We start from the raw sequence: 15,679 nt of genomic DNA, 5'->3' as shown, positions 1-15,679 counted from the left end.
TGCGAGGGGACAGTGCCCCAACTCCAGGTGGCCCGGCCCTCCCCACTAGGGACGGAGTCTGTGTCACCTGCCCCTGAAGATGGTCAGACTCTGGGTTGCCTCACTAACAGTGCAAGACCCAGGGACAGTATGTCTGTCACAGAAGGTGCTGTGCTCCTTCTGGCCGTTGCCTCTCTCTAGTTGCCCTGGGAACTCGGCCGCCATGCTGTGAGGGAGCCCACGCCACGTGGAGGCCACAGGCCGGCGCTCGGGGGGGGGGGGGCACAGCCCAGCTGGGGGCTTGAACTGCCAGACACCTGGGTGAGGACCCTTTGAGACGACTCCTCTGCAGCCATCGACGGTAACCTCATGACACACCCGGAGAGAGAACCGCCTGGCTGAGCCTGGTCACCCCGGCACTGCGAGAGAACACGGCAACAAACGGTGCTGTGACACACGGAGCTGGGGTGCGGCTGGAGAACTGGGCTCGGTCAGAGTGACTGAGACGTGAGCGAGAATGTCTTGTAAACCATGAAGTGCTGTGCACAGGTGTTTTGTGCACGACGCCTACAAAGTCGTCATTACCGGTGAGCAGGAGGCCGGGCGCGTGGAGGGGCGGGCCCTGCTTCCTCGTGGAGCCCAGCCCCCATCCTCTCCCCGCCCTCCAAGTGTTCAGGGCCTGCCAGGCGCGGTGTCCCAGCACCTCGTCAGATGGAGGGGACAACCGCACAGCCGGCCGGGCCCTGCGTCCCGTGCGCTGCGCTGGCCTGGCCGGGGGCCCATGGGGGGCTGGGGAGGCGGGTTTCCGGGCGGGCGTTACCTAGAGTCTGCATGTCCAGCTCATCATCTATAAACTCCTCACCCTGGGTGGCGCTCTGGACGCCCTGGCTGTGGCTGACCGGGCTGGTCATTTCCTGCTCCTTCTCATTGTGCATCTGGGCATACACGGTCCTGCCGGGCCGTTTCCTGTGGGGCAGAGGTGGGGGCTCAGGAGTCTCCCCAGACCGCCTGCCCCCAGACCCCCATGTGCAGTCAGACCCTCACTCCTCTGGTCCCCAGCTGTGTGGCCCTGGGCATGTCACTTAACCTCTCTGAGCCTGGGTATCCCCGTCTGTAACACGCCAGCGGGCTCCCCGAGGGCAAGGGGAGCACAGAGGAGGCTGAAAGATGCTCGCTGGGTTGGGCACCCGAGCGGGATTCAGAACTGGGGACGGGTGTAGACGCACGCCTCTCCCCACAGCCCCCTGCAGGCGCAAACACTCCCCCTCCTGCTGAGGGAAGCCAGTGAGCCTTGCCTTTTGAACTTGTAGAGGATGAAGGCTGCCACCACGAACAGTCCGATGACAAAGAGGACAGCCACCACCCAGTAGCTGCTGCTCTGTCCCAGCCTCTGAGAATCTGCAGCAAAACAGCCAAGAGTGGTCAGCGGGGGCCGCGGCCCCTCCCCACCTGGCCTGGGCACCCATCCCGGCCTCCTCAGACGGGAGGCGGTTCACATTCTCCGGGTGGCTCTCCTGCGGTGGCTGAGGGTGGCGGGCAGGCTGTGCAGGGTGAACCCTGCCCTGGGCCTGACTCCCGCTGTGTGACCACCGGACAGACCACCTGGACAGTGGACAGACTGCCTCTGCCGTGTCGTGCTGCGTGGGGGGACCTGCGAATCCCATGGCACGACGTCTTTCCAGGGCAGAAAGAAGCTCTCCAGCTTCTGCAAAGATTCTTGCCCCAAAAGGGAAAGGACACATGTGACCAGAGAGAACAGTCCCACGTGGGGGGCCGGGGGCAGAAATGATCTGAGACCCCTGACACCGGAGTCCGTGTGGCCTGTGCAGAGGAGGGCGAGGCCTGAGTGACCGCCCAGCCGGGAGGCGCGTATGGACAGCTGAGGGGCTGAGCCCAGGCCAGGCCGGAAGCACACCTGCCTGGGTCAGTGCTATGTGCCCGCAGCTGGCCCGGCTTCCCGCCTGGAGGAGGAGTGAGCCTATAACTGCTACTAGAAGACCGCAGGTCCGTAAAGGCTGGGAGGGTCTGGAGAGGGGAGTGGTGTGGGGCTCTCACCTGTGTCCGCGTCCCTCACGGCCACCAGGACGCGGACCCCGCCCCGCAGGAGGAAGCTGATTTTCTGTGCGGTCAGCACTTGCTGGATGGCCGCGAGTCTCTGTAAGCAGAGGGAGAGTGAGGGGCCTCAGGGACCCACAGGGAGCAGGAGGGGCCAGGCGTCCGCCCTGACCCTCCAGAGCACTGCAGGCATGGGGTGGGCGGTATCTGGCCTCTGGGGGCCTGGCTGGTTTGCTTTTTCACCAGCGACATTTTCCTAGTGATTAGAGGGGAAGCGCTGGCCCGTGTGGAAACTCAGATGTGGTCCTCGCACAGTGGGGGCGCGGGGCTAGGAAGGAGGCCCCCGCAGATGGCAGTCCTGGGACATCCCCTGGGGACTCTGCTTGCTCGTGGGTGAAACTCAGGCTCCATGACAGCGTTTTAGCACCTGAGCTCCAGGAGGCCGCTCCTGGCTCAGTGTGGGTCTTCATCGGGGACCCTGTGGACGATGAGCCAACAGAGCCCCGGCTTCGAAGCGGCCGTGCGGCTGGAGGGCTGCTGCACCTCTGCTTTGAGGGTCAATGTGAGGGTGCAAAGAAACACCTGCAATGCCCCCCCGCTCAGCACAGGAAGGGCTGGGCGGTGCTGCCGCCGTCCGCGGTCATGACACGTCATCGTGATTCTTTTCTGCCCTCGGGCGTTTGGTTTGCTCTCAGCACTCAGGAAAAATGCAGATGGGGCACCCCAGAATCACACACCATGTGGCGGGCTTCTTTCACTAGCGTCATGTTTTCAGGTTCATCCAGGTGGGAGCGTGTGTCGGTGCTTCGTTCCTTTTCATGGCTGCATAATACTCCACCGTGTGGCTGGACCACATTTTGTTTGTCTTTCATCTGTTGATGGACGCTTGGGTTGTGTCCATATGGGGGCTATTAGGAGTAACGCTGCCATGACGTTTTTGGTTTCCTGGGTGGAACTGCGATGTCACAGCGTCACTCTACGTTTAACTTTCGGAGGAACGGCCAGACTTTTCCACAGCAGACAGCATAGTGTCTCCACACAGCCATCCACGCTAGTCATTGTCTGTTTTAAGTACTACAGCTGCCCTAATGGGTGGGCAGTGCTTCCAACCACCCCGGGTCCCCCCGCCCGACCTCAGCCCCACGCCTGTCACACAGCACGATGCCCTGTCTGGGGTGAGGGCCATGATTTGGAAGCTGTCTGTGCACTAAGGATGTTTGCTAATTGATGGGGACTGATTTCTTCTCTGTCCTGAACCCTGCGCCCTGGGAGTCCCACATCCGCAGCACCCACCCTGCACTGTGCGGGGCCAGGCGACCAGCTTCAGAGGAAGTGGGCCAGGAGGCGGTGTGCATGCCCCTGGGGAGGTGGCCCGCCTCCCCCCACCACAGTGACCTTGGAGGCCACATGGGTTCCAGAGGGTGAAGCTGTAGGTGACAGAGGGCCAGCACCCATCGGGCTGTGTCTGAGAAGAGCGGCCATGTGCTGGCTGTGACCGCCACAAGCCTGTGGGGGCAGGGAGCACCTGGTCTAGTGGCCACAGGTACCTTGTCACTTGGGAGGCTTCTCTTCCTTGTGGGCTGGGGCGGGGGCAGCAGCACGTGCAGGTCGGCCACGGTGGGCAGCCCCGGCTTGACCACGGTCACCAGCAGCTCCTCGGGGACGCTGGTCTCCTGCAGGGACACAGATGAGCCACTCTGATCTGCATGCCTTCTGGGCCACACTGCAGACCCTCCCCTTGCCCCGCGTGGACTGTGTGATCCCGGCCGCCTGTCCTGAAAGCCATTCCTGACCCACGCACACCACGAGACGGGCCCGAGTCCCGCACAGCCCTGCGCCACCTCCTGCAGCCAGCTCCCTTGGCCCATCAGCCTCTGTCCCCCACACCAGCCTCTACTTGCCAGGCCTGTCCCATTTCACTCCTCACATCATGGTCAGTGAGCAGCCCCTCCCCTGCTAACGTCCTCCCAGGTGTCAGGGCTCCCGACCATCCAAGTCCCCAGACCCACAGGCTCAGCTCCTATGGGCCCCTCTGCCCCTGCACAGGCATCGGGCAAACTCCTACTCTTCCTTAAACACCCAGGACAGTACTGCCAGCACCACTAACGGGCTGACGGCAGGCACGGTCAGTGGGCCTGGCCTGCGACGGCCTTGGGCAGGGGGCAGGGGTCTCTCTCTCCCGGGGACAAGGGCTTTGAATGTCCTGCACACACTCTGGCGCTCACTGCCTTCCTGTGCCTTCTGCCACCGCCCCAGGGCAGCGGGCACACTGATTCTCCTGCATCCAGGGTCTGGCCCAGAAGAGCAGCTCAGTGAATAAATGAAAATCACTTTAAAGAGATTCTGGACGACGGGGCAGCAGCGGCTGCTCCTGTGTAAGCAGCTGGCTCTCACACGACCTGTGCCTCCCCTGAGAGGTGACACTCAGCCTCAAGCCCCTCCCCACCCAGGCAGGGGACCCAAGCTGGCTTCTAAGTACCCAGCAGCCGCCCGAGGCCAAATCACTGTGACTGCGGGCAGCTGTGCCCACCCCGCCCCGCCCCACACCCCAGCTTCTCTGAGGTGCCCTCGGGTGCTGGGGAAGCGGGGCACCTTGGACAGGAGCCGGGTGACCACCAGGCCGACGTCCTCTCTCCACTCCGGGGTGTTGGGGTTTTGTGCATCCAGCTCCTGGGAAAAGCGCAGAGGCACTACCTGATACTGATCTGCAAAGAGGCCGAGACGGGCGAGAGGCTCAGTCCTGGGCAGCCGGGCTCTGCCCCACAGGGAGCCGCCGCACACCCTGGCTGGCCCAGGACGGCCCCTGGGGTCAGATCCCATGGCCCAGTTTTGGAAAATGAGATCCCACCCTGTGTGCCCAAAGCTGTCCCAGGCAGGGCCCACGTCAGTGGCTGCCATTTAATAACAACGAGGACGACGACGATGAAGGCAGCTCTGACGGAAGGAGGGCCTGGCACGTGAGGTTTGCCTTACTGACTCACAAGGACCTACACACCCCCAGGCTGGCCTCCCATGCCCCAGGGGTCCATGGGCTTTGACTGGGCTGGTCCCCTCACCAGATTAAGAGTCCCCTGACAGCAGAGGCCCCTGCCTCCTCTTTCTCTCGTATTTCCCAGAGTCCCAGCTCAGAGGCCTATTCTAGGGCCATGGCAGGGGTTGGTGAAAAGACCGCAGCACTGGGAGCCCCAGCTAATTGAGACCTCTCCCATTTCCCTCCAGAGCCTTGGTTTTCTGACTTGTAAAGTGGGAGGAGGTCCCACAGGGATGAGCGGCTCAAGGACAAGCGCTTGTGAACTGTGAACTCAACATCTCACACTGGGCATTGTATTGGAAAGGAAGGAGTGAAACTCACTACTGGCGATGACAGGGTATCATGTTTAGAACACCCTACAGACTCTACCAGGGAGCCATTAGAACTAATACATTTGGTGAAGCTGCAGGATACAAAATCAACACACAGAAATCGGTTGTGTTTCCATACACTAATAATGAACTATCAGAAAGAGAAATGAAGAAAACCATCCCATTTACGATTGCATCAAAAAGAATAAAGTACATAGTAATAAACTTAACCAGGGAGGTGAGAGACCTGTACACTGAAAACTATACGACCCTGCTGAAAGAAACTGAAGAAGACACAATTAATTGAAAAGATATTCCGTGCTCATGGACTGAAAGAATTAACTGTTAAAACGTCCATACTACCCAATGCAATCTAGAGATTTAATGCAACCCCTATTAAAACTCCAATGACATATTTCACAGAAATAGAAAAAACAATGGCATTTTCCACAGAAATGGAACAATCTTAAAATTTGTAATTAAACCACAAAAGACCCTGCATAGGCACAGCAATCTTGAGGAAGGAAAACAAAGTTGGAGGTATCAGGCTCCCTGACACCAAACTATACTACAAGCCTATAGTAATCAAAACAGCACGGTACAGCCATAAAAACAGACACAGGTCAATGGAACAGAAGAGAGAGCCCAGAAGTAAACCCACGCCTACAGGTCAATTAATCTATGACAAACTAGCCAAGAATACACACTGGGGAAAGGACAGGCTCTTCCTAAGTGGTGCCGGGAAAACTGGACAGCCACACACAAAGAATGAAACCGGACCCTTATCTTACACCAAACACGAAACTTAACTCCAACGCGGTTAAAGACGAATGTTAAGACCTGAAACCACAAAACCAGAAGAAAACATAGGCAGTAAGCTTCTTGACATCAGTGTTGGCGATAAGTTTTTGGATTTGACACCAAAAGCAAGGCAAGAAAAGTGAGAGTGCATCCAACTAAAAGCTCGTGCACAGCCCAGGAAACCAGCAGCAGAGTGAAGGGCGCCCCACGGAAACCGGCAGCAGTGAAGGGCGCCCCACGGAAACCGGCAGCAGTGAAGGGTGCCCCACGGAAACCGGCAGCAGAGTGAAGGGCGCCCCACGGAAACCGGCAGCAGTGAAGGGTGCCCCACGGAAACCGGCAGCAGTGAAGGGCGCCCCACGGAAACCAGCAGCAGAGTGAAGGGCGCCCCACGGAACGGGAGGTGTTTGCTAATCATATACCTGGTAGGGGGTTACTGTCCAAACACAGAAAGAACTCACGCAACTCACAGCAAAACAACAAATAGTCTGAGTTAAAACGTGGGCCGAGGACCTGAATAGACATTTTCCCAAAGACACACCGATGGCCGACAGTACAGAAAACGTGCTCAGCATCACTAATCATCAGGGGAACGGGTCAGAACCACAGCGGGAACCAGCTCACCTGTCAGAATGGCTGTCATCAAAAAGACAGACGACAGGTGTTAGCGAGGCTGTGGAGGAAAGGGGACCCTCGTGCACTGTTGGTGGGAATGTAAACTGGTGCAGCCGCTATGGAAAACTGTGGAGCTTCCTCAAAAAACTGAAAATAGAACTACCTCATGACCCAGCAATCCCACTTCTGGGCATTTATCCGAAGAAAATGAAAACACTAATTTGAAAAGATATCTGCACCCCTGTGTTCACTGCAGTGCTATTTACAACAGCCAAGATAGGGAAGCAACCTAGGAGTCCATCGATAGATGAATGGATACGGAAGAAGTGGTACATTTGTACGATGGAGTATTAATTACTCTGCCCTAACAAGGAGGAAATCTGCCATTTGTGACAAACATGGATGGACCTGGAGGGCATTATGCTGAGTAAGTCAGAATAAGACAAACACCATATGATCTCATTTACACGTGGAATCAGAGACCAAATCAAAAGCTGAGCTCACAGGTAGAGAGAACAGACTGGTGGTCTGGCGGGAGGTGAGGGCGGGCGAATTGGGTGACGGGGGTCAAAAGGTACAAGCTTCCTGTTATCAGATGAGTAAGTCCTGGGTCCTGGGGCTGTATGTATGGCACCGACTACTTAATAATGTGCTGTGTGTTGGAAAGTTGCTACAAGGTAGATCTTCAAAGTTCTCACCACAAGAAAACAAAAAACTTGGTAACTAAGTGTGGAGACGGATATTAACTAGACTTATGGTGGTGAGCTGTCACAATAATACAAGTATCAAACCATTCCTGTAGCACAGCTGAAACGTACACGTCAGTGTAACCACCCACAGCGTCCTATGAGGGGCGTGCTGACGGCTATTTTCAGGCTCAGGCTCGGGGCCTGGTGCCCACGTTTGTGAGTGAAGGAATGGCTGAGGGCGTCCCCCTAAATATTTAACTGCTGGCTTCTGTCCACAAGAGGGGCTGTGTGAAAGCAAAATGGGTTTTTATCGCTGTGACGATGAGGGCAGCAGCACGCTGGCGGAGCCGGGGGGGGGGGGGGGGGGGGACGGAGAGGGGTCTCTTCTATTCTCAGGAGTCGTGTTCAGTGTAAATGTCTCCTATAGGGGTTCAGGGCCCCCAGTGAGCACAGATTAATGCACACTGACTCAGACGCGTGTCTCGGTCTCCACCTGAGGCCGCTGACCGCCCAGACTGAGGTGGTATGAGAGGAGAAAGCGTGCTGCGGGACCCGGTCCCCTGTCCCCGTCCCAGGGGGGACTCACCCAGCACGCGGACAATCTTGGAGTCCTGTAGCACTGAGTTCCCGCAGGCGGCCTGCACTGTCACACGCACGTCCCCGGTGTTGACAAACCGCGTTGTCACAGAGTTATCTAGGGACAGCAAGGGCTGCAAGGCGTAGGCAGAGTCAGGCCCGGGCCTGCGGTGGTGGCCACAGGACAGTTGGCCCAGTGGCCGGTCAGCTGCCCAGGGCTGCAGTGAGAATGCTCTCCCCTGCTCTCACGAAGGGATGGGGTAGTACCGGGTGGGCACAGGGAGGACCCCCCGAAAACCCGGTTCTAAGCTAACAGCGTGGATACAAGCCCTTCCTGGAGCTGTCCCAAAACTCTCCTCTGGAACGTGGCCTCATGCTGGGCCTTCACCTATCCTAATCCATCTCCCAGCCCCACTCAGCTGAGGCCCCAGGGCCCGGCCCAGCACCAGCCTGTGGGGTGGAGCGGTTTCATCAGGACCGGTGGCCGCGTTACCTCAGACCTTGCACATGGGGACACAGAGGTTCAGTGGCCTGCCTGAAGAGCGCCGCTGAAGTGGCTGAGCTGGGATTCGAACCCACAGCCCAAGCCCATGCTAGACCGTCCCCACTCCAGGGAAACACCACTGCGAGCCTACAGCCCCTCACCGCCCTGCCTCTGTGTCTGTGCCCTCAGCTGCTGTTTGGGAGGCTTTCTGCCGCAGTTTGCTGAATGAAGGATGCCCCTCCTTGGGTCTTGAGGCCCCCCACTTTAAGGATGGGCAGCCTGGCTCCTCAAAGGACCTCAGGACCTCCCCCCAGGCATTCTGTCCGTGGGCTCTGAGAGAGGCCTCTGAGATCAGGTCCAGCCCCAGTGACCCCCTCCTCCAAGAAGCCTTCTTTGACCACCCCTCCCCAGACTAGAAATGGCCTGTCTCCCCTGGAGCTCTCAGACACCTCTCCTGCGCCCTTCCTGTGACACTTGTCACACCCTAACTCGAGTCACCTACCCTGGTCACAGGCAGGGTCTGGCCTGATTCATTCTGTGTCCACCATAGTTGCACACAGATGAACCCTGTGCAGTGCTCATGGTGGGAGGACAGGGTGGGGTGTGCCCGCCTCCACTCCACAGTGCCATCCACTGTGTCCTGCCAACACCTAGGGCAGTGTCCTGCTCTCACCCTCCACCCCCGGCGGGAGTTACCAGAAGCAGAGGCCGCCAGAGGTGCGGGGCCAGCGTACCTGCAGGCTGTGGCCAATCCACCAATAGAAGACAGTGCGGTTGGGGTTCAGGGGCAGCAGCACGGCTGTGAGGTTCACCTCCTGATTGATGCCAGTGACAGGGACCACTTCGAGGTAGAGAGCCTGCAGGGGGGCTGAAGGGTCGAGAAAAAGGGCAGAGGGCATCAGGGCACGGGGCTTTTAAGAGGCTGCTTACTGGATACTGTTACCATCAACTTCATCACCATCACTGCCCCCATCTCCCACCACCACCACCACCACCACCACCATCATCACATCACCACCACCATCACCATCACTGCCCCCATCACCCACCACCACCACCATCATCATCACCATCACCAGCGCCACCAGCACCGCCATCACCACCACAACCACCATCACCATCACCACCAACAATCATCACTATCACCAAATTCATCACCGCCATCATCACCATCATGCTACTGTGCAGACCTCCAAGGGTGTGCACTTGAGCCAGCCTGCCTGTCTCCCTGCCCTTGGGCCCTCCCTTGGGCAATGGGGACCCATTGCAGCTCTGAGGGGGTCCCCATGCTTCCCCAGGACCAGGTTCTATGTCACAGGGAGTGATGCTCACCCCCAAGGGGCAATGGACTTACAGTTGACCTGGACAAAGAGCACCGCCTCGTCATGCCCTGCCATATTCTCCGCCCGAACAGACACACGGTAGACGCCGGGGTTCTCATAGCGGTGGCGGATGGGTGCCCCGGTCAGCGTGAGGTTCATGTACATGGCCTTGAAGCCGTCTCCGAGGTCCACCTGGTACTTGGTGGTCAGAACATCGCCCTGCAGGAAACATCATGAGGGCACTTAGGGGTGGACCCCAAAGCTCACTCACTCACTTAATCCCTCACTCCTTTCCTAACACGAGTGGGCCTGGGGAGCTCAGGGAAGCAGATGTGGTTCCACCCTTAGGGCAAGCCTGGAGTGCCAGGCTGAGGAAGGCAGACATGGCCCAGAGCTGCAGACACACAGGAGGGTTGAAGCAGGGCCAGGCTTGCATTTTAGGGCCAGCTGCAGAGAGGGAGATGGCTGAGGGGCCCAAGGCTGAGGGCAGGGAGGTGGGGTGGGGGCGGGGCCGGGCACAGGCTGGGGGCCTCAGTAACAGCACCAGGAACATGCTTACATATGAAGACTCTTAAACAGTCTCCTAAGAAGTAAAACGTTCTTTTCCCTCCCTTCTGTGACTGTGTTCCTTGAGTTCTGCTTTTGTTTTATGCGGTGCCAGGAATGACCTCGCTGCTCAGGAGGGGTCTGTGCAGAGAGGTGCTCCCACCACGGCTGCCTCTCCCCGGCTTTTAGCCACCCACACAGGCTGCGCTACTGCCCGCTACTTCCCTGCCACGACCATTATCTGTCAAACACCCCGTTTCCTCCGAGTCCTGGGAAACTGAGTGAAGGAAAAGAACTTTTCCAACTTCAGAGCAAGGAAGTTCTGGTTTTCAGTCTCATTTTCTCCGCCCCCCACCCCCTCTATCCCTCCCCCGCCCCCCAGGAGCACCCAGGAGTGGTGTCTCCCTGCTGACGAAGACGAAACAGGACATTACTCAGTTAACGGTCCTCAAACTGTACATGTGCCAATCCTTAGGACTCGACAGCGTGTTTACATCACTTACGTTTAACTTTCTCCAAAAATATGGTACCATGGGTTGAACAGTGTCTGTCCCCCCAAATTCACACCCACCTCAGAATGTGACCTTATTTGGAAATAGGGCCTTTGCAGATGTGATTACTTAAGATGGGGTCACTGGATTAGGGGCCCTAATCCAATGTCTGGCGTCTTTATAAAGAAGAGGGAGATCTGAGACAGAAAAGAGGCCACATGAAGACAGAGACACATCAGAGTGAGGCAGCCACCACCGAGGGAATGCCTGGGGCCCCCAGAAGCTGGAAGAGGCAGGAAGGACCCCCTGGAGCCCGAGAAGGAGCCCAGCCCTGCTCACACCTTGACTTCGGACCTCTGGCCTGCAGAACTACAAGAGAAGAAATGTGTGTTGTTTTCAGCCACCCAGTTTCGGTCACTTGTTAGGATGGCCTCAGGAACCTTACACGTGTGTGTTCTATTATCCCCATTTTATAGATTAGAAGATTGAGGCTCTGTGAGTCCAGAAAGGGAAAGGCATCTGACTGGAGCCACGACCTGTGGCTTTGCCTTAGGCAGGTGGCACACCCACCTCTGGGAACCCCATGTTTCTGCCTGCGAGTGGCTAGACTGATGCACATTTAACTATTTAAACATTTCACTTGGTTAAAATAACTTGTCACTTTTTCCTAACCAGGAAAGTAGTACAGTCTCAATGTACAAAAAATAGAAAACACAAAGGGAAAGAGAAGGGGATAAAAGGACAAACCGTAATGTCACTGTAACATCCACCGTGAACACCTTGGTGCATTTCATGCAGATCTGTTTGGGTGTGTTTGCTCCTTACTGAGCACTTTAAACAATGTAAACGTTTTATTCTGAGACAACTGTCAATTCATACGTAATTGTAAGGACTAAGACAGACCTCGCGTGACCTGTACCCAGTTTCCTCCAGAACTGACATCTCACAAAACGGTAATGACACTGACACAGCCAGAGCAGTAGAGTCCCCACGGGGGGGGGGGGAGTCCCCATGGGGCCCCCCTTTTATAGTCACGCCCCGCCCCCATCACATCCCTGACTCCCAGCAACCACGAATCTGTTCTCCATTTCTATAATCTTATCATCTCGAGAATGTCCAATAAATGGAACCACACATTAGGCGAACTCTGGGCATCGGCCTTTCCGGTCGGTATCCTTCTCCGGACATTCCCCCAGGCTGTGGCGTGTCCCCATCACCTGTCCCTCGCCATTGCAGAGCAGGAGTCCACGTACGGATGGCCCAGTGTTCCTCCATTCACACCTCCACGGGAGGACATCTGGGGTGCTGCCACTCTCTGGCTGTTGGGAATGAAGCTGCTACGAACGTGGTGCCCAGGGCCTGTGTGAGCGGAATCCTCTCTCTCTGGACAGATGCCCACGAGGCCACTGCAGAGCCCGGTGGTAGCTGCATGTTTGGCTGTTTTTCAGCAACTGCCAAACTCTTCTCCAGAGCGGTTGTCCCATCTTATATTCCCACCAGCCATACGTGAGGGCTCCAGTGTCTCCACGTCCTCACCAGCGTTTGGTATTGTCACTGCTGGTTTATTTTCGCCATTCTAGGAGCCGTGTAGTGTCATTTGCATTTCCCCCAAGGCTAAGGCTATTGGCCAGTTTCACGTGCTCACGTCTCATGTGTGTCTTCTCTTCAGTGAAATGTCCCTTCATGTCTTTTGCCCATTTTCTAATTGGATTGTTTCTTAGTGTCGAGTTCTCAGAGTTCTTTACACACTCTGGGTACTGGTCCATGGTAAGTATCTGCCCTGTTAGCCTTTCCATCTTCCTAACAGGGTCTTTCCCAGAGCAAAAGCCTCTAATGCTGATGAAGTCCAAGTTACCAAGCTGCCTTTTTGGATGATGCTTTGGGTGTCAACTCGAAGCACTCTTGGCCCAGCCCTAGATCCCAAATATTTTCTCCTCTCTCTTCTGACGAATTTCTAGTTTTCCGTTTTGCATTTCAGTCTGTGATTCATTGTCAGTTGACTTGGTATCAGATGAGGGTCCTGGTCGAGGTTCCTTTTTACTGGATGTTTGTTTGCTGAAGACCAGCTTCCGTCCCGAGCTGCTTCTGCTCCTGGGGCAAAACCGGCTGGGCGTTATGTGTGTGGGTCTATTTCTGGGTTTTCTATCAGACCTGATTTTTAATTCTTAGGTTTTTACAGAACTTGGGCCCTCCTAGATCCAGGGCTATTTCCACATCCAGCTCGGCCTAGGTGAGGGTGTGTGTGTGTGACTGAGCGTGTCATGTAAAGATGTGCCTGTGAGCCTGTGTTTATGGGTGTGTGAACATATATGAGTCAGTGCCCGTGAATGCACGCGTGTGTGTACACACCCCCAGCCCGCGCTCCCAGGCTCAGGTGAGGAAGCCAGCAGCCCCTGCCAGACGGCAGCGGGCACTGAGACACCGCTCTCTTCTAAGACCATCTTTGGGTCGCCCCCCTCACCTCCGGCGACCTCAGCCCCATGCTGCTGCAATCAAGAGCCCTCATGCAGCGGGGCTGACAGACTTGTCCCATCTTGGCTCCAATTCAGAGACTCCAGATGCAACTGAGTGGCCGAGATTCCAGGCTCTAGGGGGCAGCATACGATCATCTTTTCCTGGAAATCTGACCTGGAACTCAGGGGCAGCAGCTGGGTCCACTCGGAGGGCCTAGGGGACCCCAGGCCGGGTAGGGGACTTCATCTCCCTGGCACCCCAAGACGATGCTATGAGCAGAGGTGCCCCATCCCCACCCCAGGGCCCCCTAAGGCTCCGAGCGGGACTCTCAGAGCCAGATCCATCAGCAGTGGGCCCAGGGGCAGGTGGGAGCAGAGCCTGTCCCAGGCCGGGCTCAGGTCTGGGGCCGTGACCAGGTGCTGTCCACCCCAAATCCCCAGGCCTGGGACCCAATGCTATCTGTCACTTGTCACTGTGTGGCCTTGGACAAGAGACTGCCCTTGTCGGACGGAACCTGTTTCCCAGCCACCAAGCAGTTGACAGGCGCCCTCGGGGAGGTGGGGATAAAGAAGGCAGTGTGCATAAGGTGCCAACACACCAGTGCCCAGGTGCAGCTCTGTGTCCTTTTGGCCTCAGTTTCCCTGTGTGCACGAGACCAGAGTCCCTGCTTTCTGACACCAAAGCCCTATGTGATCCTCACCTGGACACCCCTTGGCACCGTATTTTAACAGACATCTGCGAATGCCCAGCAGCACCCCATAAATGTAGGGGAGCCCAGAGCCCGGGATCTCTCCCCAGGTGGGAACAGGCAGCTTTGACTTCTCCTTTGTGTGGTTCTGTCATTTGGAATTTCCTGCATGTTTATTGGTTTTCAGATTTTCTGTTTTTTGAATGTTCTACAACGAGCACTTGTAACTTCTATAATCAGAAAAATAAGCACGCTACGTATTAATTTAAAAAGACTAGAAGGAAATACAAAAATTAACTGTTGTTATCTTGGGGGAACAGGAGTTTTGGTGATATTTACATTCTTGATATTTTTTTGTGTTTTTTAAATGTTCTATAATGAATATACATAATTTTTAAAATCAGAAGAAAACATAACATTGTACTAAAAAAAGAAAGGCTAGGAGACTGAGAAGAAATTTATGCATAGCGGGGGTGCCAAAAAAATGTATACACATGACCGGTATGCATCTTTTGTTATTGGGATATATTCAGTATTACAATTTTAATCTAGCTTTTTCCTTTCTTAGAATGTGTATACATTTTTTTGGCACCCCCTGTATGTATTTGTCTATCTACCACCTACCTACCTACCTACCTACCTTCCGGATTTATTTTTGATTGTGGGATTATAACGCATGGTTTGTTTTTTACCTGTCTGCTTTTCTTAAGATTCCAAAGTAACTAAACCAATATCCTTGGAGGTTTAGCAAAAGCCCACGGCCACGTGCAGCACTGAGTGGCCATCCACACAGCCGAGCACACCCCCTTCACACCCACGTTTGGACCACGCTTCCCTTTGCCCATGTTGCCCGCACTCTGACAGTTTCCCTCACATTCTACTCTTCTCTCCTCTGTGTTTTTCTGTGTCATTTTTTTCTATGCTGGTCTGGACCCAGAAAGGGATTTCCAGCCCACTGTCACCTCCTGCAGCGTGGAAAACGCTGGTCCAAGGTTCAAAGCTCTGAACCACCCTGAGGCGGGCCGCTCACCTGCTCCTGTCGCACCACGAACAGGACGTCCTCGCCGGGCCGCACGGCCACCGCCTCGCCGAGGATGCTGACCTGCAGGCCCCGGGGCGGCGTCAGCGGGCACTGCAGCTGTGCCAGTCCCTGCCGCAGGTCCACGCCGCCCTTGCACACGTTGGACACCACCTTCCGGTACCTGTGATCAGAGGCGGGTGGGGGTCTGGGTCAGGGTCTGCACAGACGGGCGGGGTGGGGACGGGCCCTGCGGCCCAGGCAAAGACGTACTCGTCACCAAGGATGGCTCGTGGCTTAAGACCTCATTCACCAACTCCTGTCCTCCTCCCGACTGCCATCCACCCCATTTTAGAGATGAGAAAACTGAGGCTTAGAGAAGGGGATGAGTGACCAGAAATGGCAGGATCTGCTTCAGTCACCTGACTTGGTCTGGTCACGTTAGTTTGGTAAGAGCAGGGACAATAATGATGATAATAATAGCAGCCATTGGGACGGCTGCTGAGGGACCCAGCCTGAATCCGTGGCCTTGCCGAGAAACATGTTCCGGGAGGGCAGAGTACCCGAGATGGGCTGGGGTTCAGCCCTGGTCTTGCTGCCGTCCCCCGGGGGCTGTTGC

The 15,679-nt window shown here is 56.1% G+C and overlaps 1 protein-coding gene across 2 annotated transcripts in view; it reads right to left on the bottom strand.

The window, feature by feature from the left end:
* The window catches only part of SORCS2 (sortilin related VPS10 domain containing receptor 2), a 392,162-nt gene that overhangs the window by 4,104 nt on the left and 372,379 nt on the right, over positions 1 to 15,679 (bottom strand). Inside the window, exons 18-26 of one of the 2 annotated variants that reach the window (XM_033106450.1) lie at positions 15,073 to 15,244; positions 9,896 to 10,082; positions 9,276 to 9,409; positions 8,068 to 8,191; positions 4,627 to 4,739; positions 3,582 to 3,707; positions 2,035 to 2,134; positions 1,275 to 1,377; positions 842 to 945 (exon numbers count right to left, since the gene is read on the bottom strand). In XM_033106450.1, coding sequence (XP_032962341.1) covers positions 842 to 945; positions 1,275 to 1,377; positions 2,035 to 2,134; positions 3,582 to 3,707; positions 4,627 to 4,739; positions 8,068 to 8,191; positions 9,276 to 9,409; positions 9,896 to 10,082; positions 15,073 to 15,244 — 1,163 coding nt within the window. Of the gene's footprint in view, positions 1 to 799; positions 946 to 1,274; positions 1,378 to 2,034; positions 2,135 to 3,581; positions 3,708 to 4,626; positions 4,740 to 8,067; positions 8,192 to 9,275; positions 9,410 to 9,895; positions 10,083 to 15,072; positions 15,245 to 15,679 lie in introns of both variants that reach the window. The other variant, XM_033106451.1, reaches the window with a different exon arrangement.

This window comes from Rhinolophus ferrumequinum, chromosome 5, assembly GCF_004115265.2.
Source record: "Rhinolophus ferrumequinum isolate MPI-CBG mRhiFer1 chromosome 5, mRhiFer1_v1.p, whole genome shotgun sequence".
Lineage (NCBI taxonomy): Eukaryota > Metazoa > Chordata > Mammalia > Chiroptera > Rhinolophidae > Rhinolophus > Rhinolophus ferrumequinum.
The sequence above is the reverse complement of the archived record's forward strand: the minus strand, read 5'-3'. Positions and strand labels throughout refer to the sequence as shown.